The following is a 22,140-nucleotide window of genomic DNA, read 5'->3' as shown; positions in this document are numbered from 1 at the left end:
CTGAATACCACAGGTGTAGACCCTACAGTGAAATGCTGAATACCACAGGTGTAGACCCTACAGTGAAATGCTGAATACCACAGGTGTAGACCTGCAGTGAAATGCTGACTTACAAGCCCTTAACCAACAGTGCAGTTTTAAGAAAATACCAACAACAACAAAAAGAGATAAGAACAACAAATAATTAAAGAGCAGCAGTAAATAACAATAGTAGGGCTATATACAGGGGGTACCGGTACAGAGTCAATGTGGAGGCTATATACAGGGGGTACCGGTACAATGTGCAGGGGCACTGGTGTCGAGGTAATTGAGGTATTATGTACATATAGGTAGTTATTAAAGTGTCTATGCATAGATAATAACAGAGAGTAGCAGCAGTGTAAAAGAGAGGGGGGGCGGAGACAATGCAAATAGTCTGGGTAGCCATTTGATTAGATGTTCAGGAGTCTTATGGCTTGGGGGTAGAAGCTGTTMAGAAGCCTCTTGGACCTAGACTTGACGTTCCGGTACCGCTTGCCGTGCGGTAGCAGAGAGAACAGTCTATGACTGGGGTGGCTGGAGTATTTGACCATTTTTTGGGGCCTTCCTCTGACACCGCCTGGTATAGAGGTCCTGGATGGCAGGAAGCTTGACCCCGGGGATGTACTGGGCCGTATCTTGACAATGTGATTGCTGACATGAAAGAAAGAAAGAAAGAAAAAAACATTTTGGGACTGTATCAACAGGGGACAAACCAAAAATAGTTTGAGTGGATTATTCCTTTTTAAGAATCGTCATGTTTTATATCCCTGTCCTACAGCAGAGTGGGAATGCCACAGAGAAGGAGAAAGCCCCGGCCAAGCCCTGTGACCCAGAGGCATACGAGAAGAAGATCAAGCTTCTAGAGAAGCAGAGGAAAGATGTGAGTCCCTCTCAACGTTACATCAGCTGTCCTCTTTCCACATGGAAAGGTCTTTGTGAGAGAAAAAAAATGTATGGGTTGCAGATCAAATGACACCCTATTCTCTTTATAGTGCACTACTTTTCACCAGGGTCCATACATAGTAGTGCACTATATAGGAAATAAGGTGCCATTTGAAACRCACCCTTGATTAGGTGTCCTGTTTKGTTTTTGGGAAGTCTGTGAAAAATGTATAAATGACGTATTGGTTTCAGTCATATTTCCGTTGTGATGATGATAACAGGTACTGGAAGTGAACAAGCAGTGGGATGTCCAGTGGAACTCGATGAAGTCACAGTTTGAACAGAAGGTACGTTATCTCACACGAAAACACTCGCACTAACACGCACACACACACACACACACACACCACCTCGTAGTAAACAGCTTTGTATGGAATACGTAATATAGAAGAGATTATCTGAAACACTCATAGTAACTTGATGGAAATGGTGTTGTCTTGTTTACTATGCAGTGTTTACACATAGTAACCCGAGGTACAGTCTTGTTTACTATGCGGTGTTTACACGTAGTAACCCGAGGTACAGTCTTGTTTACACGTAGTAACCCGAGGTACAGTCTTGTTTACACGTGTAACCCGAGTACAGGTCTTGTTTAAGAGTCAACCGTCAGCTGTTAACAGTACCGAGGTACAGTTGTCTTTACCGATTCAAGGTAATCTGTTACACCGCCCTAGTAACGCGAGGTAAGTCCCTTGTTTACTATGCGGGTGTTTACACATCCGGTGCATTCGGAAAGTTTTCAAGACCCCTTTACTTTTTTTTTTTTTTTTCTTTCTTTTGAATCTACACACACTATCCCATAATGACAAAACAGGTTGTTTTTTGGGGGAGATATGTATAAACAAAACAAACCTTAAGTTTTCAGAGTCCTTTTTGTATGAGACATGAAATTGAGCTTCAGTGTGCACTCTTTTTTTTTTTCCATTGATCATCGCTCGCTGGGAAAGACGTGTTCTACAGACTTGAAAGTCCACCTTGTGAGTAAATTCAATTAGAGTTCAGCTGCCACGCGTGACATGACCGTGTAATTGGTTATTATTGGAGACGGCGCATACAAGAGACTAGAGGCTGTTGCTGAAATCCAACTGACTTTACAAACCAAACTGACTTTAATAACATATTATACCAGGCGCCAGCAGGTTCTTTAGATCGGTAAGGCTGAAAAAGTTGGTAGTATCATATGAAACGGTACTACGGTTTTCTAAAATGTTTGGTATCATGACGTTTTGGTACCGTGATATTACCGTGGTACCAGTATACCATGCAACACTAGTTATAACTAACTTAAAGCAGGTACAGCCTCAGTGTTCACAGTAAACGCATGCCGGAAGTTGCACAGAATTTTCACAGCGTTCAAGTTTGCACTTAGTAAACCTGAAATTTGCTCAGTGTCCCCCCAAAAATATGAGGGAAAATTACCCTAGAATCTAACCCCCAAAGGGCTCAACATATAGTTTCGTCATTTGGCTGGGTCTGTGGGTCTATACGCTAACACAGCCCTGTGTAACTGCATAGACCTGCTCTAACCCAGGTCACTGTTACTTTCTCTGCTACTCCAATCATCTCTATATGAAATGATGATCTGTTTGTCTTTTTGAAAAGACACCAATACTCCCTGTTTTAAAAACAGTTTGAACCCCCCTCTCTCCCCCCCCCCAAAAAAAAAAATCAGATCACAGACCTGCGTCAGAGGCTGGCGGACTCCCAGAAGGCCGTGCAGGAGCTGGAGGCAGAGCGAGAACAGAGGCAGCGGGACTACGATAAGAAGCTGCTGCTCGCCAAGTCCAAGATCGAGAACGTACAGGTGAGAACACACAGAAACCTAGTACAGACCCAACAATGTCCTGAAGACGTATACAAACCCAACACGTGTGTGTGTGTGTGTGTTGGTGAGTGTGCGGTCTTCACTGCTGGGAACACATGTGTGTCGGTGTGGAGGAGAACCGCTCCAGCCCACTCAGCCACGGTCCATTGAGTGTCTCTCACCTGTCTGTTTGTCACAACGACTGTATATGAATGGACTCAATAGCACATTTGAAGCCAAGGAAGTCATAGATTTATGTAGACATAACATGCACAGATTAAGCTACTCCAGGAAGTGACGTTGGTAGGCTAGCTCAGTGCTACCCACTCTCATTGATTATCTCAAGTTGAGGGACGAGCGAGGTATTGCTAGGCTACCAGTAGCAACTGAATTATCCTTGTATATGCAGTTATTAGTTTTTATATATATTTTAAAAAAAAACATGATTCTCTCAAGATTGACCACGAATAGCTGTTTTCCCATTCACTATAATGGGGATTCTGTTTTCTGAAAACTATGCCATGGGAAGCCTTGAAGTTCATGGCTTCAATGAGAAGTGGCAGTCCCTCTCCCCTGGTCTGTCAGCATCATTTGTAAAACGACTGGCTCCAGTGGTTCTGTCCTTTCATAAATCAGGCTGTTGTTCGTTAGCACTTTTGGTTTAAAGAATGGCCCCTGGTCTGGCCCCTGGTCTGGCCTTGCAGGACATTGAATTTCAGCTTCCTGCGAGCTACAGGAAGTGACGTAATTGGGGGTCATATGGGCGGTTTCGAATCGACACACAGGCATTTCTTACCTCCATTGGATAGAATGGTCTTGCGGTTTTAAATTCTGAAGAGGATATTGGTCCATTAAATTGACTTGGAGCTGCCTGCCTAGCAGTCGGTCGCTCTGCCACTGATCTGGCTTTCAGGTCTGTCTATAAAAAATAAAAATAAACTTTATTTAACTAGGCAAGTCTGTTAAGAATAAATTCTTATTTACAATGACGGCCTAGGAACAGTGGGTTAACTGCCTTGTTCAGGGGCAGAACGACAGATTTTTACCTTGTCAGCTCGGGGATTCGATCCAGCAACCTTTCGGTTACTGGCCCAACGCTCTAACCACAAGGCTACCTACCTCCCTGTCTTAGGTCAGTTAGGATCACCACTTTATTTTAAGAATATGAAATATGAATAATATAAGAGTGATTTATTTCAGCTTTTATTTTTTTCATCACATTCCCAATGGGTCAGAAGTTTACATACACTCAATTTGTATTTGGTAGCATTGCCTTTAAATTGTTTAACTTGGGTCAAACGTGTCGGGTAGCCTTCCACAAGCTTCCCACAATAAGTTTTGTGAATTTTGACCCATCCTCCTGACAGAGCTGGTTTAACGGAGTCAGGTTTGTAGACATCTGTTCGCACACGCTTTTCAGTTCTGCCCCATTATTTCAATGGTATTGAGGTCAGGGCTTTGTGATGCCACTCCAATATCTTGATTTTGTTGTTCTTAAGCCACTTTTGCCACAACTTTGGAAGTATGCTTGGGGTCATTGTCCATTTGGAAGACCCATTTGCGACCAATGTTAACTTCCTGACTGATGTCTTGAATGCTGCTTCAATATATCCACATCATTTTTCTTCCTCATGATGCATCTATTTTGTGAAGTCACCAGTCCCTCCTGCAGAAAAAGCACCCCCACAACATGATGCTAGCGCACCAAGCCCGTGCTTCACGTGGGATGGTGTTCTTCGGCTTGCAAGCCTCCCCCTTTTTCCACCAAGCATAAAACGATGGTCATATATGGCCAACAGTTCATTTGTTTTTCAATCAGACCAGAGGGACTTTCTCCAAAAAGTATATTTTTGCCCCCATGTGCAGTTGCAAACTGTAGTCTGGCTTTTTTATAGGTGTTTTGGAGAGCAGTGGCTTCTTCCTTGCTGAGCGGCCTTTTCAGGGTTATGTCGATATAGACTCGTTTTACTGTGGATATAGATACTTTTGTACCTGTTATAAAAATATAAAAAAAAAAAAAAATCCACTTAGACATTATTGGGTATTTTATGTGTGTGTGTGTAGGCCAGGGACAACAATCTAAATGTAATACATTTTAAATTCAGGCTGAAACAACAAAATGTGGGGAAAATATTTTCTGAAGGCGGTGTAGGTACGGGTAAAAGTGACGAGGTAAAATCAGGATAGATAATAAACAGTAGCAGCAGCGTGGGTGTTGTGTATTATGTGTGGGTAAAGTCCAGTGAGTGTGCATAGAGCCGTTGCAAGAGAGACCGTGCAGATAGTCAGCGTAGGCACTTGACTAACTGTTCAGCAGTCTTATGGCTTGGGGGATAGAAGCTGTTCAGGAGCCTTTTGGTCCCAGACTTGGCGCTCCGGTACCACTTGCTGTGCGGTAGCAGAGCGAACTGGGCCGCACGCACTACACTCTGTAACTCCTTATGGTTGTCATACCAAGCAGTGATGTAGCCAGTCAAGATGCTCTCAATGTGCAGCTGTAGAACATTTTTGAGGATCTAAGGGCCCATGCCAAATCTTTTCAGCCTCCTGAGGGGGAAGAGGCGTTGCCCTCTTAACGACTGTGTTGTGTTTGGACCATGATCGGTCCTAGGTAATGTGGACACTGAGGAACTTGAAACTTTCGACCKGCTCCACTACAGCCCCGTTGATGTGAATGGGGATGTGCTCGACCCTCCGTTTCCAGTAGTCCARGATCAGCTCCTTTTGTCTTGCTGACGTTGAGAGGTCAACAGACAGGTTTGAGGAAGGGAAAGGAGAWGAGGGGGAGAGTGGGACGAAGGGGTGAAAGGAGGGAGGGAAGAGAATGAGGTAGAGAGAGAGAGAAAGACAAAGGAGAAAAACATCAACCCTCGGACACAGCTTTTCCCATTGACTGAAAAAAAACGGAGAAAAACAGCAGCTACTGTGACATTTTGACCTTTTTTTAAAAACATGCCCGGATGATGTTTTCCTATGATATCATGTTATTGATAGGTCACCATTAGGTTACCGTCAGGTCAACTTTTAACCTGACAGTCTCTGACACATGGAACATTACTCGTCTGACTTTCACATCCATTCAGTCTGGATTAAAACTGTGAATGAACTCTGAAACAGTGGAGTTGAAGCAGGTTGTGCCAATGTTGTTGTATGAATGTTTTCAGGGGGAGAAGGAGTGTCTGAACTCTGAGACCACAGAGTTGAAGCAGAAGGTTCGTTACCTGCAGGATCAGCTGCTGCCCCTCAGTAAACAGAGAGAGTACCAGGAGAAAGAGATACAGCGCCTCAACAGGGTCAGTACTGTGTGTGTGTACACTCTGTGTGTACTGTGTGTGTGTGTGTTATCTAACTTACTCTGTCTCCCCCTGCCACCCTTCAGGCTCTAGAGGAGGCCTTGAACCTGCACCCTCCCCCCTCCTCCCAGCAGCCACCGGTCCAGGGCGCCAGTGGTAACCACGGTGACGGGCCTAGTAACTTGAGGAGACAGGAGCTGCTCACCCAGATAGCAGTGTTAATGGAACAGGTCAGTCAGACACTTTCTGAGCTAATTGATCCAGTTCAGTGATTGGCTATATTTCATGGACCAACTGGCAAGTGTCTTTACTTACATTTTCAACCTATCCCTGACCGAGTCTGTAATACTTACATGTTTCAAGCAGACCACCATAGTCTCTGTGCCCAAGAACGCGAAGGTAACTTGCCTAAATGACTACCGCCCCGTAGCACTCACGTCTGTAGTCATGAAGTACTTTGAAAGGCTGGTCATGGCTCACAACACCATCATGTCAGAAACCCTAGACCCACTCCAATTCGCATACCGCTCCTACAGATACACAGAAGATGAAATCTCAATTGCACTCCACACTGCCCTTTCCCACCTGGACAAAAGGAACACCTATGTGAGAATGCTGTTCATTGACTACAGCTCAGCGTTCAACASCATAGTGCCCACAAAGCTCATCACTAAGCTAAGGACTCTGAGACTAAATACCTCCCTCTGCAACTGGATCCTGGACTTCCTGACGGGCCGCCCCCAGGTGGTAAGGGTAGGCAACAACATATCTGCCACACTGATCCTTAACACGGGGCCCCTCAGGGGTGCGTGCTTAGTCCCCTCCTGTACTCCCTGTTCACCCACGACTGCGTGGCCGCGCACGACTCCAACACCATCATTAAGTTTGCAGACGACACAACAGTGGTAGGCCTGATCACCGACAACGATGAGACAGGCTATAGGGAGGAGGTCAGAGACCTGGCAGTGTGGTGCCAGGACAACAACCTCTCCCTCAATGTGTTCAAGACAAAGGAGCTGATCGTGGACTACAGCAAAAGGAGGACCGAACACTCCCCCATTCACATCGACAGGGCTGTAGTGGAGRGCCAAGACAGTCGTGAAGAGAGCACGACAACGCCTATTCCCCCTCAGGAGATTGAAAAGATTTGGCATGGGTCCCCAGATCCTCCAAAAGTTCTACAGCTGCACCATCAAGAGCATCCTGACCGGTTGCATCACCGCCTGGTACGGCAACTGCTCGGCATCTGACCATAAGGCACTACAGAGGGTAATGCATACGGCCCAGTACATCACCAGGGCCAAGCTTCCTGCCATCCAGGATCTCTATACTAGGAAGGCTCAAAAAGATGTCTGACTCCAGTCACCCAAACCATAGACTGTTCTCTCTCCTACCGCACGGCAAGCGGTACGGGAGCGCCAAGTCTAGGTCCAAAAGGCTCATAACAGCTTCTACACCCAAGCCATTAGACTGCTGAACAATTAATCAAATGGCCACCCAGACTATTTGCATTGACACCCCTACTGCTGCTAGTCAGTGTTTACTATCTATGCATCTACCTACATGGACAAATTACCTCAACTAACCTGTACCCCCACACATTGACTCAGTATCCCCTGTGTATATAGCTTCGTTATTGTTAGTTTATTTTGTAATAAGTAAGCATTTCATGGTACGGTCTACTACACCTGTTGTATTCTGCACATGTGAGAATAAAAATTGTATTTGATTTCACGTACCTGGTGTCCCAGGTCTTCCGGGAAAAAAAGTTGAACTCACCAACTTAGTATCRGAGGTAATCATCCTGCATCTACTCTCTCAGGTGAAGATCTTTGAGGAGGACTTCAGGAAAGAGCGGAGCGACAGGGAACGYATGAACGAGGAAAAGGAGGACTTGAGGAGACAGGTGGAGAGGCTGCAGGGTCAGATGACCAACCTCACCAATCAGGTTAGGAGCTGCTTTCTGCTGTGTCCTYAATGGCKCRCTWTTCCCTATGTAGGTGCACAATGCTYTGGGCCCTGGTCAAAAGTAGTGCACTGTATAGGGAAGAMGGTGCCACTTGGGACACAGACTGTTTCACAGCACTTTGCATTGAATAGGGAGGTTCTCATCTCCTCCACCTCCCATGTGTGGGTTTTCCTGATGTCTGTTCATAAATTTGAGTTGGTTTGTTCCGCTCAGCTTCACCAGGCCCAGAACGAGTGTCAGAGAGAGAGAACAGAGAGATGCAAGCTGGAGAGACTACAGATGCAGCATCATAAACAGGTACTGTAGTCACCAGGCCTCAGTCCCTTCTCATCTCCCAGTATAGACCGGTTTAGCTTGGCTTCAAATAGCTGTGGTGAACCTGGTCAATTAGCACAGGTATTATAGGCTAACCCCTCACTCCAACAGACAGACGGGGCTTGGCTTCACATGGCTGTGGTGGTAAACCTATCAGTCTAGTTTCACCTAGCACTTAGACCTCTTTTGAAGTAATGACAGCAATAGGATGGATTTTCTCCTGATTTAGATGAGTAAAAATGTCTGTGTGCTGCGCTTCACTTCCTTCCACTCTGTTTTGAGGAGCACCAACTAGGGCTGTGCTTTACTCCAGTTATATCTCAAAACTAGTATCTTATATCTCAAAACTACTGGAACATTCCTCTGCCTGGCTGAAAACAACCCCACCGTATTTCCAGACGTAGATCAACTAGATCTGTTGCGTYAAATCCAAGTGACTGGGCGRTGTGCTTCCTCTACCTGCCTGCTTGCCCTGCATTACTCTGACCGGGGTTACCGAGGTGTGTGTCCCTGTGTTCCCTGGTAGGGCCAGCAGCAGCAGGAGAGGCGTACCTCAGACCCCTCCTCAGGCACCATGAACGGCCCTCTGAGCCCTCCCTACTGTGGTCCCTTTGTGCAGGTGGCTCCAGGAGGAGGGCTGGACGGCTGGCCAATACACCCCAGGATACCCACCAACCCAACAGTTTCTGCCGGCGGCGTAGCGCCACCGGGACGTGGCGACTTCCCACCCCTCACAACGGTAAGGGTCCGTATCACAATATATCAGCGAAAAATTACGTGTTTCTTATTGGCCTAGTTCAGGTAGTCGGTCCGTTTGGTTCCTAGTGAATATGGTAACCTAATCCCAAATGGACCCCTAGCCGCTACTCTTAGATCATAGCTGCTGACAGAGGAGCTTTTCCCCCTTGCCAGTAAGCAGCTACTTGCTCTTTGGAGGCTTAGGCCGGGTTACTGTAAAGCACTTTGTGACAACTTATGTAAAAAGGACTATATGAATAAAATGTGATTGACTGACATTGTGCTCTCTGTTCTGCTTTGGTCCATCAGGGAAACCCGTGGCAGCAATCGTTCCCCCAGCCCAGAGGCTCCAGGGGACCCGGAGCCGGGGAAGGATCCAGACCACCTCCAGAGAACACGGGTATGTTGACACAAATTATGGCCAATGGGAAAAGGGTTGAAAAATTCTGGTAACATTTCCAAAATCTGTGGAAATTGCCATTTTTAGATTTATAGCTTCTATCAAAAAGGTTCTATACTTCTATTAAAGTAACGGAAATCAACACAAAACCAGACACTTCATCGCTTCAAACCCTTCATTCTGGGTTGTACAATCTAATTAGTATGGTAATACTAACATCATAATAAAGGTTCAACTTAGATTCACTCCCGTTAATAGATCATAAATACACACACATACACAGCATGTTAAAAACACAATTAGGCAAACTAAGCAAAAAAACACAAGCTGCAGCCCATTTTGTTCTTTGCCTCTGGCCTCTATTTGCACAATAAATCATTCCATCTAACCCATAACACATGAATTGCTCCACTTTATATAGTTATATAAACATACTAAAAACTTGCTCAAGTCAATTATTCAGTTTCCAACAATCCCTCATCTGGAACAATGATCACTCACATGTTCCACACGACCMAGAAACCATATTGACTTTCACAGGGAAGAGTGAGAACACATGTTTATAACAGTTTCACACCAACCTTGATCAGAATGAGATTGGGGCAAGGTTAGCTAGCTCAAGCTTCAGTCTAGTGGCTCTCCTCACATTTTAGTGGCATCGTCTCTCTAGAAGCCTCACTTTTCCAAATCATCATAATTAGAACTATTGGTAAATGAATCAACCCAAATTTAGAATGACAGTCCTTTGTGCTTCACGTTGGTTCTATCACTTCAATTTCAGACCCTCAATTTAGCAAACACTGATACTGGCATAATGTCCATTTACATTGACATACAGTATATTCATCTTATATTTCGAGCATTCACTTTTCTCATCACGGCCCCTATTTGTGGTAATGACAGACTGGTATCTCGATGCATTCTTAGTCTAAATTTACTATCAATTCTGTAGTGTGCAGACCTCCACAATCAACCTGATGCCCCAAATAAACAATTTTGGGCAAGCCTAAATCAATTACGGCCCGGTTGAACCCCCCCCCTCCTTCACAGCACTTAATCTTTTGGCGTTTCTACATTTTCTTATTCAGAAAGCTTTACAGTTAGTCCTCCCAATGGCACACATGTCTAAACATGTTCAAAGTGGATGGCCCTTGATATTGTCCCAATTTTTTTTCAATATCTGGGGAATAATCTGATTCTCCCAAGCAGACGAATCTCTCACCACCATCTTTTACGGTCCTGGTCCATTTTCCTAGCAGTACGCCAGCAGCATGAGAGACGTTTGGATGGGCTCTCTCTCCATGCTCACTCCACGTGGACTCATGTTGCACTACTGAGAAAAAAGGCAGTTGATAGCTATCAACTGAATGCTGTGTACAGTTTGCTGGCTCGGACTCAGGTCTCATGATAGAAATGGGGAAGGGCCATAGTGAACGCCATTACTTCAGCCGGTTAGAGGGGGTGAGGCTCAAACTGTTCTTGGTCAAATTATCCCTTCCATCTGTGGCCACCTTCGCCATAAGCTTGGGAGAGAGAGGACCAACCAGAACAACCGTTTAGTTTAGGGCATTTCTGATTCAGGAAATCCAAACAAACGATGCACTGTATGACCAACTATTACTACTACTAATATTCTTAATACAAACTTCTAAGACAAATGTCAAAGAGAATAACAACACACTGTTGAAACCATTTTTTGCAAATTGGCTTATACTCCCTAATCATATCGATGACCTCACCGCAGAGTGACCGGGTCAGGGAGTCAGAGGACTAATACTTAGGGAGAAATCTCAACTATACAGCAGACCAAATTTGGTGAGATTTGTATTGAAGCAAGACAAAAACAAAACGGCTGCAATACACTTCATATAATCACTCTACACTTCTTTATATAATCGCTCTACACTTCTTTATATAATCGCTCTACACTTCTTTATATAATCGCTCTACACTTCTTTATATAATAACGCTCTTAAGGGGCACCGCTTCTATATAATACATATACGTGCTCATACAGGACTTTTTATATAGATTGCTCTAAGCGCACTTCTTTATATAGATGCGCGAGCTACGGCCACTTCTTCTTTAATATATATGATGGCTCTGACATTCTTTATAGGATAAGTCGCGTCTAGCCAGACGATCACGTTCTGTATAGTAATCGCTCCTAGAGCACGTGCTGTCTATTATACATCGAGCTTCCTCAGGGAGCACTTCTTTATATAAATCGGTGCTAGAGCACGTTCTGTTATGGTAAGTCGCTGCTCAACACACCTTCTTTAATATAAATGGCGGTCTATTCTGACACCTTCTTTGATATAATCACTCTACACTAGTCTTTAATATCAATGGCGCTCTGAGACGAAAGCACTTCTTGATATAATCGCTCTAGCTAAAGAAGAAAGGATGAGCATCTTTTTATATAAATCGCCTCTCGTAGTCCACTTCTTTATAATGCATCGCGTCTAGGCAACTTCTTTAATTAGATCGCTGTCTGCACTTCTGTTTATATATCCGTAGTCGGCTCTGCACTCTTTTATATTAATGCTACGCGACTTCTGTGCTTATGATAATCGCTCGTCACTTCTTTATACATCGCTACATAGCACTTCTTTATATAAGAATCGCTCGCTAGAACATCTTCTTTAATTATCGCTGCGTACACTTCTGTATATAATCGCTCTTACACTTCGTTTATATAATTGCGCCTCTAGCACTTCTTTATGATAATCGCTGCTACGACTTGATCATTCGCTTAGATTTACCTATAAACGCTACTACAGCTTCTTTAGATACATCGCTCTGTGGACAACATTCTTGTATATAATAACGTGCTTAGACACTTCTTTTATATAATCCCCATCGCATTACTTATGACGCTGTACACTTACTTTTATGTATAAATCGCTCCAACAACTTCTTTATTAGTAATTTGCCACTACACACATTAGCTTATATATAATGCGTCTATATTGCACTTCTCTGTATGATTATTGCCTAGGGTCTCAATTTTCAGTCTTGTTTGACTTTTAAACATCGGCTCTGAATGTCACTGTCTTTATATATCAAGTCACAGCATCTAACTCACCTATCTGTTATACATACATGATGCGGGACGGTCTCAGGCACTAATCTCCTTCTCATATAGATCGCTGCTGACACTGTCTTATATAATTGTCGTCAGGCCATTACCCATTCGCACAGTTCGTTTTTATAATGCGCTCTTCGCACTTCTTCATCCACAGGTTACGATCAGATCATGCCACTTCTTTATTATAATTCGCTCTAAAGCTATTCTTGTTTATGATACATGCTTCTAGGTCACTTCTATTATATAAGTAGCGCTCTAATAGCACTTCTTTCGATATTAATCCGTCTGCGCTCTACAGCCCTTTTTAATAGTAGAAATCGACAGTCGTTAAGACACACTTCTTAAATAGATAGATCGCTGCTAACTTCGTTTATAATAATTGTTCCGCTCACTATTCGATTGTAAGACACTTTCTATTATATAGGAGTTAGTGCTGTAGTGCATACAACTGCTCGTTCATGAGTGTCGACTTACGATGGTGGGGAAACTTCAATTCCTTTGAGTAACTGTCAACCATTACCACAACATATTTCTTATTTTATAGGCAGGCCTGTGAAACATCAATTAGCATATTTACCAAAGGCCCCCAGGGGACGGTGTAATTACCCCTTTAGACACAGCACCGACTCCATAGTGATTCATGCATCCCCAAAAAAACAACACTGCCAGTTAAATAAAAAATAAACTAATTAGAATTACAACTCTTGATAACTCCCTAAAAACATAATTGTATCCCATAAGGAAATAATAATATAGACTAGAGACAAGATTCCTGTCATTCAGGGGCAGCGTTCTCTCACTGTCATGGTCCGAATCACACCAGGACTATTGATGATGATTTAGAAGAAGTTTATAATTTATCTGTGTTACATATTACATTTAATCTCACCCAATGTCTATAGCCTTTCTAGTGAGGGTAATCAGTCCTCACCAAAAAGTCAGAACAGAGATCAGAGGTCTTCCACCCCATTAACTCTCTGGGTATATGTGGACGATAACGTCCCACTTGGCCAAAAGCCAGTAAAAATGCAGAGCGCAAAATTCAAATAAATTACTATAAAAATCTAACTTTCATGAAATCACATGAAAGATACCAAATTAAAGCTACACTTGTTGTGAATCCAGCCAACATGTCAGAATTCAATAGGCTTTTCGGCGAAAGCAAACTATGCTATTATCTGAGGATAGCAACAGAGTAACGAAAGAGAAGCATATTTCAAACCTGCAGGCGTGACTGAAAACGCAAGAAATAAAAATATAATTCATGCCTTACCTTTGACGAGCTTCTGTTGTTGGCACTGCCAATATGTCCCATAGACATCACAAATGGTCCTTTTGTTCGATTAATTCCATCGATATATATATCCAAAATGTCAATTTATTTGGCGCGTTTGATCCAGAAAACACACCGGTTCCAACTTGTGAAACGTGACTACAAAATATCTCAAAAGTTACCTGTAAACTTTGCCAAAAACATTTCAAAACTACTTTTGTAATACAGCTTTAGGTATTTTTTTACGTAAATAATCGATAAAATTGAAGACGAGATGATCTGTGTTCAAATACAGGATTAAAACAAACTGTAGCTAGCTTTCTGGTCCACGCGCCTCTAACAAACAGTACACAACAAGTGACCATCGTTCAAAATGGCGTACTTCTTCATTACACAAAGGGAAAAAACCGGTCAGCCAAGTTTCTATAAGACTGTTGACATCCAGTGGAAGCGGTAGGAACTGCAAGAAGGTCAATTAGAAATCTGGATTCCCAATGAAAATCCATTGAAAAGTGACCTAAAAAAAATATAATCTGAATGGTTTGTCCTCGGGGTTTCGCCTGCTAAATAAGTTCTGTTATACTCACAGACATGATTCAAACAGTTTTAGAAACTTCAGAGTTTTCTATCCAAATCTACTAATAATATGCATATCTTATCTTCTGGGGATGAGTAGCTGGCAGTTGAATTTGGGTATGCTTTTCATCCAAACGTGAAAATGCTGCCCCCTATCCTAGAGAAGTTAAGTGAATGTTTATTTCCCTTTTCTTTCCCTGTACCTCAGACTCATTATTTTACATTGGGTTTTTCAGTACAATACTTATCAAGATAATTTACATGTGTGCAACCAAAACTCGGACAATAAATACTTCAGAACATTTTAAATAGTGTGCCCTCTAAGGTGCCGTCCTTTCTAACCTTTTGAAAAAACCAACTGAAACCAAAATAAAAAAGATCCCACACAATAAATCAAACACAGTATTGCCACCACGGAAAATAAACATGTACTTAGTTTTCACGATGCTACATTTTAATCAGTTCAAAAACATCTGAATCCAGTTTACTGCGTCCTGGGCAGGAAGTCTTGATAAAACCATGCGTATACAGATTTATACTTCAGACACATCACACGATACTGTCCCGTTGAGCGGAATGGGCACCTTCTAAAGTAAACCATCCCAGAGCCCCCTCTCTTTTAATCTTATCTTTTTGACCTGTTGCATTGACATTATGTCTGTGTGACATCAACTAGTCAAAATATGTTGTTTAACAAATCTGCTAGGACCTTCAAAAAGTTGGTGCTGGTTTATCAGCTCTTGGATCTACATAAAATCTGGACACAGTTCCACGTAATGGAAACAGATTTTTGCTTTAGATTACATTACCTTACTTACTTAAATCACTGGTATATTCAAACTATCGAATTGAGWAATAATTGGAAATGGTCAAAAGCGTATCTTATTCATTATATTCCCACTGTCCCTTACAGCCTCTTTGAGTACTGGCGGCCTATCTATGGGTACATAGGAAGCTTATCTCTAACACAACAACAGATGGCAGCCTCTAATTTATTATCAGTCCCAAGGCCTAATCCTTCTGTTCGTCATGTGACCTTGTATAGAAACATTTACTTCTTCAAATTACTAAGACTCTAGTCTCTAGTCATTAAGGTGCTATCTGAAAGCCACTAATATTGCTATTTACTTTGTTACTTTCACTTGTCTCCATATCTGTTTCCTTCAACTAGGACTCTCAAGACCCTTCCAATCACTACTGCTAATACACACGGATCACTCTCAAACAATGTTCTGCTTTTACCCCTATTTTAAGGTTTAAAAACAAAACAAACATTACTTTCTCGTTATTGGAAGGCATTGTTTTCATTTTAGTCTACCCTAACAATGTTACTCTATAGATGTATTACCAATTTCTGTTGGATATTCACTTTATGCTTCACACTTTAATAAATGTCTATTTTAAGATTAACAGTAATGCACCGAATTTATAAAATACATCTGATAATTCAGAAGGAAAGAGAAACTTGAGGGAACTTCCTTTTTTAAAGTTAGCTCTCAAGACTAGTCTCTTTCTTGGATCAACTTTCACTATAACTGGGCTGGCACTGTCTATCAGCCCCATATAGATGGCGTGCTCTGTCTATAATAAGTCTCTACTAGGAAGTTAAACTCTGGTAACCCATTATACATTGTTACTTTATCAAAGCTCTAGTGACCCATTTATACTCTTCACAAATTCCTCCTTTACACTAGTGTTCTATTTAACAGCATATTCGGATATAGTACACTTTCCTTTCACATACAAAATCCCTATATAACATTAATCAACTTAGATATTTACATCCACACCAACACCAATGATCAGAGTGCAGCCAGACCAGCCAGAGAAGTACACATATCCCGGTCGAGGAAATCTCAGTGTCCGAGGGCATCAATAAACTCTAGCCTTCATTGTTACAGCCCTTACCCATCTCAGCTGTTACCCTCTCAGATTTTTCAATGGCTTCTCCTGTCAGTGCTCACTACCTGTATATTGAGGGGCGGTGGTGGACTCAGATCACACAGAACCTGGTTGGGGTATTCATTCAGACACGCACCTCTTTCACACCGGAGCTAGTCCCCTGACGGCTCTCATTCCCTCAGCACTTAATTGCAATAATATTCGTTATTATCCAAATTTAAATCGGCTTAACACATCCTTTCCGCACTCACAGCCACATTCACTTAGTACTATTCCCAAACACACTCAGTAATCTCTGTTATTACTCCATTTGCATCTTCAACGATTCTCTTGTCYTTACTTCCTATGCACCATATGTATCTTCCTATATACATATAAAATAACACCTTGTGCTATTATCAGTGGCMGCAGACCACGTAGACACTTCCAATAAATGCCCACAGACAGCTGTCAGCGGGGCATGGTACTGTTATTCGCTCTAGTCTTTTCTAGAAGACTAGCTTTAGCCTTCTTCCACGGCCATATGTATCTTCAAAGGTTCCTCTACAGTCGCCATAGATTCTACAGTAGCTATACTGTCTACAGTAGCTATAGTCTGTGTCTGTAGTCATAGATGCTATAGACTCTATAGTCTGTGTCTGTAGTCATAGATGCTATAGACTCTATAGTCTCGCCGCATCCCATACATATAGAATAACGCCTCGTGCTATTACTTAAGACTAGTGGTACCCTCCTTAATTTTGTTTAGTTTTATTCTTTATTTTTATACAAATTKATTTAAATTGACTTAATGAAATTCAGTCGCAGTGTCCCTCAACTGGGCAGCTCACAGTAAGGTTCTGGTCTGGGTTAGTCCTCATCGTCTTTTGGTCAGGCGGGAATTTCCCTCACGCTTCATAAAATGCGGCACGGGTTTCCCACGCAAACCCTCACTGGAGAGCTCTGCAGTCAGAATCAATCATCCCATTCGAGACGCCAAAATGTAATGGAAATTCTACACATGGACACTCCAAGTCAATCTTAAATTAATAATGATTTAACAGCAAGCTGGAGAGGTCACAGTCGAACTTAGATGCATAAAGAACCGGTCTGAAGTGAGCTCTGCCGCGGCAGTCCCCTTAGTTCTCTTACAGTGCATTCGGAAAGTATTCAGACCCTTTTTGACTTTTTCAACATTTTGCGMTACAGGCTTATTTTAAAATGGATTAAAAAAAAAAATAAAAAAAAAAATGTCCCACATCAATCTACACACAATACCCCATAATGACAAAGTGAAAACAGGTTTTAGAAATGTGTTKATTTATTAAAAACAGATGCCTTATTTACATAAGTATTCAGACCCTTTGCTATGAGACTTGAAATTGAGCTCAGGTGYATCCTGTTTCCGTTGGTCACCCTTGATATTTCTACAACTTGATTCGAGTCCACATGTGGTAAATTCAATTGATTGGACATGATTTGGAAAGGCACACACCTGTCTATATAAGGTCCCACAGTTGACAGTGCATGTCAGAGCAAAAACCAAGCCATGAGGTCGAAGGAATTGCCTGTAGAGCTCCGAGACAGGATTCTGTCGAGGAACAGATCTGGGGAAGGGTACCAAAACATTTCTGAAGTATTTAAGGTCCCCAAGAACACAGTGGCCTCCATCGTTCRTAAATGGAAGAGGTTTGTAACCACCAAGGCTTTTCCGAGAGCTGGCCAAACMGAACAATCGGGGGAGAAGGGCCTTGGTCAGGGAAGTGACCAAGAACCCGATGGTCACTCTGACAGAGATCCAGAGTTCTTCTGTGGAGATGGGAGAACCTTCCAGAACGACAACCATCTCTGCAGCAGTCCACCAATCAGGCTTTTATGGTTGAGTGGCCAGACCGAAGCCACTCCTCAGTAAAAGGCACATGACAGCCCACTTGGAGTTTGCCAAAAGGCACCTAAAGGACTCTTAGACAATGAGAAACAAGATTCTCTGGTCTGATGAAACCAAGATTGAACTACTTGGCCTGGATGCCACGCGTCACGTCTGGAGGAAACCTGGCATCATCCCTACAGTGAAGCATGGTGGTAGCCGCATCATGCTGTGGGGATGTTTTTCAGCAGCAGGGACTGGGAGACTAGTCAGGATCAAGGGAAAGATGAATGGAGAAAAGTACAGAGATCCTTGAATAAAACCTGCTCCAACAGAACAACGACCCTAAGCACACAGCCAAGACAATGCAGGACTGGCTTCGGGACAAGTCTCAATGTCCTTGAGTGGCCCAGCCAGATCCCGGACTTGACCTCGATCAAAAACCTCTGGAGAGACCAGAAAATAGCTGTGCAGCGACGCTTCCTATCCAACCTGACAGAGCACGAGAGGATCTGCAGAGAAGAATGGGAGAAACTCCCCAAATACAGGTGTGCCAAGCTTTTGGCGTCATACCSAAGATGACTCAAGTTTTTGCTTTGTCATTATGGTGTATTGTGTGTAAATTGAGGGTAAAAAACAATTTAATCAATTTTAGAAAATGTGGGAAAATGAAGGGGTCTGAATACATTCCGAAAGCACTGTGTATATACTGTGGTTCTTCCTTTTAAAAGTTGCATCGTACTGCAGCACAGATTGCGGGGTGCTGCAGTATTCTATGGCACGTTATGTAAGTGTCAGCCGTTGTTGCCAGAATTACGCAATTTACCACAAACAGTCACAGCATAAGCTCAAAACTTTTAAAGGAAGAACCACTGTACTGCTTACACAGACAAGTTATATTTGCTTGATTTAGCTAATGCATTATTCATAATAAGTCATCATTAACATTTGGTTCATGCATGTGACTGACCAATACCTCACGAGGCTTGAATCTGAGATATCCCTTTCCGTTCTCAAAACAATGTTCTGTGCGTACTGCCAAGTTGCAGATACTGATAGTGAAGATTCCTCCCACGCACGATCATTCAGTCACTTGCATGAACCCAGTCGAATTGGTTATTATAAACGCACAAACAATTTACCTTCACACCTGGTTTGAAGATCACCCGGAATAAGGATACATAAGCAGGAAATCCTGATTCCTCCAACCAGGATTTCTGGTTGGGAAAGTTCCCAGAATTTTGCAACCCTACCAGGAAAACATATTAAATTTTTTGCAAATCTCTCACTTTTTTTTTTTCTGTCTCTCATCCATTAACAAATGGTCTCTTTTGCTTTCCCATTCTCTCTCGCTTTTTTTTCTGTCTCATCCATTCACAAATGGTCTCTTTTGCTTTCCCATTCTCTCTCGCTTTTTTTCTTTTTCTTGTTCTCATCCATTCACAAATGGTCTCTTTTGCTGTTAAACGTTTTCCTCTACTCTGTCTATAGATCAGTCCACAGCAACTGGGTTTGTAAAAAGAGAGCGACAGAATATTGACCCTGGAAAGCACTAAGGGCCTCTCCACCGTTCGTTCTTTCGTTGCCTCACCATGGAGCCAGCTGGGTGGTAGAAGCATGAATCAGTTTTCAGTTGACCCGGTGTGATTTGAACTATAATTTTCCTACTGAACTGTAGATATCCTGTTGTAATGTTGTTGATACTTGCCTTTTATAAGCCTACTTGTGAGACAAACACTGTTTTCGCCCTTCAGAATTATAATACATCAATATTACCATTTAGATGTGTTTTCTTTTTTTTAACCTCATATTATTTTTGGGGAGATTCAATATCTGCTTTATATGATTCTATGCAGGAACTGAAGTCATTTTGTGTAATGGGTTGAAATTTATCGAAATGTAATATTAAAACAATATACCTATGTGATTATCAGCTGTTGACGATCGTCCCACTGCAAATATTATAATTATTATTTTWATTTTTTATTTACAAAGCTGTTTTGTMTCTTGTAGGGTTAAGGGGTCCATTCTCCCATGTCAGTAACATCCAATTCTACTTGTATTCATTCCAACGATATATAATTATATAGATAAATTGCCTTGGAATTGGAATCATAGAAGCGTAACCGTGGTTTCTTTGTTTTTCAGTACCATTGGTGTTCTAGAACTGTACTATGTGTAACTGTTCATAAAGTGATCGTTATAATACATCAAACTTGGGAAGTGAATTTAGCTGGTATTATCATGCCAAAAAAAACATGGCTGTGGTGATTATTGATCATTTATTTATAATCTACTGTTTTGATGGTTGCATTGACTAAATGTAAATCACTTGTCTTTAGTAATGCTGTTATTTCTATGTTAGTGTACTCCCAATATATTGTAGCTATTGACATCGTATGTTCGTTACACACACACACACACCCTCACAAGAGCACCTGATTGGCCAAAAATGACCAATGTCATTTCAATGCAGCACCTTTTGCTTTGATTTCATTGGGTTAAATATTTGATCATCGATTCCAATATATATATTTACACGTCCTCAACATATTTACCCACAAAGCTGTCCAGTCATGTCTGGAGGATTGGGTCATTGGTCGTAGTGTACCCAGGCTTTGTCACAATAGTCTTGAATGGCTTCCTTTCCTGGTCTCGTTTCCTTCCCTACTGCTGACAGTTAGATATTACTACTGTAATGTGTAGTGCCTGTTCTGGTTACTTTAAACGTTAGCCTGCCTGAGCGCTCAGCTAGCAGTATGGTCAGTATAGGCGCTGTAAGTGCATTAATATGTGAATTTATATCACGTTAACAGGGTACAATTGGTCTCCGTCATATTGCTTTAACCTGTCAGTCATGTCCTTTTTTGCATCAGTCAGAGGCGAGGAAATGAAGCTTTTAAAACTGAGACTCGACTAACCCCTAAGGTTCAGTCAGCCAGCCATTACCTCTGTAACAGCCCAGTGATAAACCACCTCCGCCAGATGCACACTATCCCCTGTATAGTGCACTACTCTTGCTCCCGGCTCTGGTTAAAGGAAGTGCACTATATAGGGAATAGGGTGCCGTGTTGGTCCCATTCCTGACTCAGCTGGCTTCTGTCTCAATGCCCCTCTAAGACCAGCAGCTCTATACTAACGCCGATCTATCTACAGTATCTATCCGACAGTCCTGTGAACCTTTGTGACACTGTCAATAGAGCCGGCTTGAATTCCCAGCCGTGTACCTTTTACCTCAGGTACTTCTGTTGATCTGAGAGGATTGGATAGGTGTTGACAAAATGGCAACAATAAAAACTCCATTGTACGACAAGGTGGATTTATTGTTACCATATTGCTTATACCTTTCCAATGCTTTATCTCGACTAGTGTCTGGAGTTTAGGTGGCATGGGGTTGATTTTTTMGGGGGGGGATTGGTCACTACCCCTAGAGCTCCAATCCTCCTGATGTGTGCTTTGATTTGGTGGTAAACTAATGTTCTGTGTCTCCTCCTGAATCAAACCAATAACTCAACGCTATATAGGGTTGAAATATGTATCGTATTATAATCCTTATTGCGTTTTGTTTCATTCAGACTGCTGGTAAAAGATGGGTGTTTAATTCACAATGTTCACTGTAAATAGTTGGAACAGTCTTTTCTTTTCAAAGACAGATTCCAGAATGGGTCCGATAGTTGAATGGTGACGTTTTAAAAGTTGAATTGCACTTTGAAAGTAATGCTTTGTTTTCCTCTGACGGTTGTCCTTTTTCTGGTTTGTAGTTCTGGAGTTTTGCAGGAGGCAAAAGCACATTTACTGATGTGATGAGGCGTTTTGTATTTGACTGGCTTAATAAACATATCCTAAATGTCTTTGTACATTTTACTCTGGTGTTTATTTTCATTTTTAAGTTTTTGTTTTCGACTTTAAAAGAACAGATTCTCTTAACAAACCATTGTTGACCTGGACATTTTGTGAAAGCATGCGAGTG

General features: G+C 42.2%; 1 protein-coding gene across 6 annotated transcripts in view; it reads left to right on the top strand.

Annotated features, from left to right (window-relative positions):
• Positions 1-22,021, top strand: part of tnip1 (TNFAIP3 interacting protein 1) — a 42,156-nt gene extending 20,135 nt beyond the window's left edge. The window contains exons 7-16 of one of the 6 annotated variants that reach the window (XM_023990472.2): positions 803-901; positions 1,185-1,250; positions 2,636-2,767; positions 5,932-6,060; positions 6,147-6,290; positions 7,883-8,008; positions 8,243-8,326; positions 8,871-9,089; positions 9,392-9,482; positions 19,662-22,021. In XM_023990472.2, coding sequence (XP_023846240.1) covers positions 803-901; positions 1,185-1,250; positions 2,636-2,767; positions 5,932-6,060; positions 6,147-6,290; positions 7,883-8,008; positions 8,243-8,326; positions 8,871-9,089; positions 9,392-9,482; positions 19,662-19,726 — 1,155 coding nt within the window. In that variant the 3' untranslated portion in view covers positions 19,727-22,021. Of the gene's footprint in view, positions 1-799; positions 902-1,184; positions 1,251-2,635; positions 2,768-5,931; positions 6,061-6,146; positions 6,291-7,882; positions 8,017-8,242; positions 8,327-8,870; positions 9,090-9,391; positions 9,483-19,661 lie in introns of all 6 variants that reach the window. The other 5 variants (XM_070444303.1, XM_023990474.2, XM_023990473.2 and 2 more) reach the window with 5 other exon arrangements.
• The last annotated feature ends 119 nt before the right edge of the window (positions 22,022-22,140 follow it).

This window comes from Salvelinus sp. IW2-2015, linkage group LG6.2 (assembly GCF_002910315.2).
Source record: "Salvelinus sp. IW2-2015 linkage group LG6.2, ASM291031v2, whole genome shotgun sequence".
In the NCBI taxonomy this organism is placed as follows: domain Eukaryota; kingdom Metazoa; phylum Chordata; class Actinopteri; order Salmoniformes; family Salmonidae; genus Salvelinus; species Salvelinus sp. IW2-2015.
This window is presented reverse-complemented; position numbering and strand designations above follow the sequence as displayed.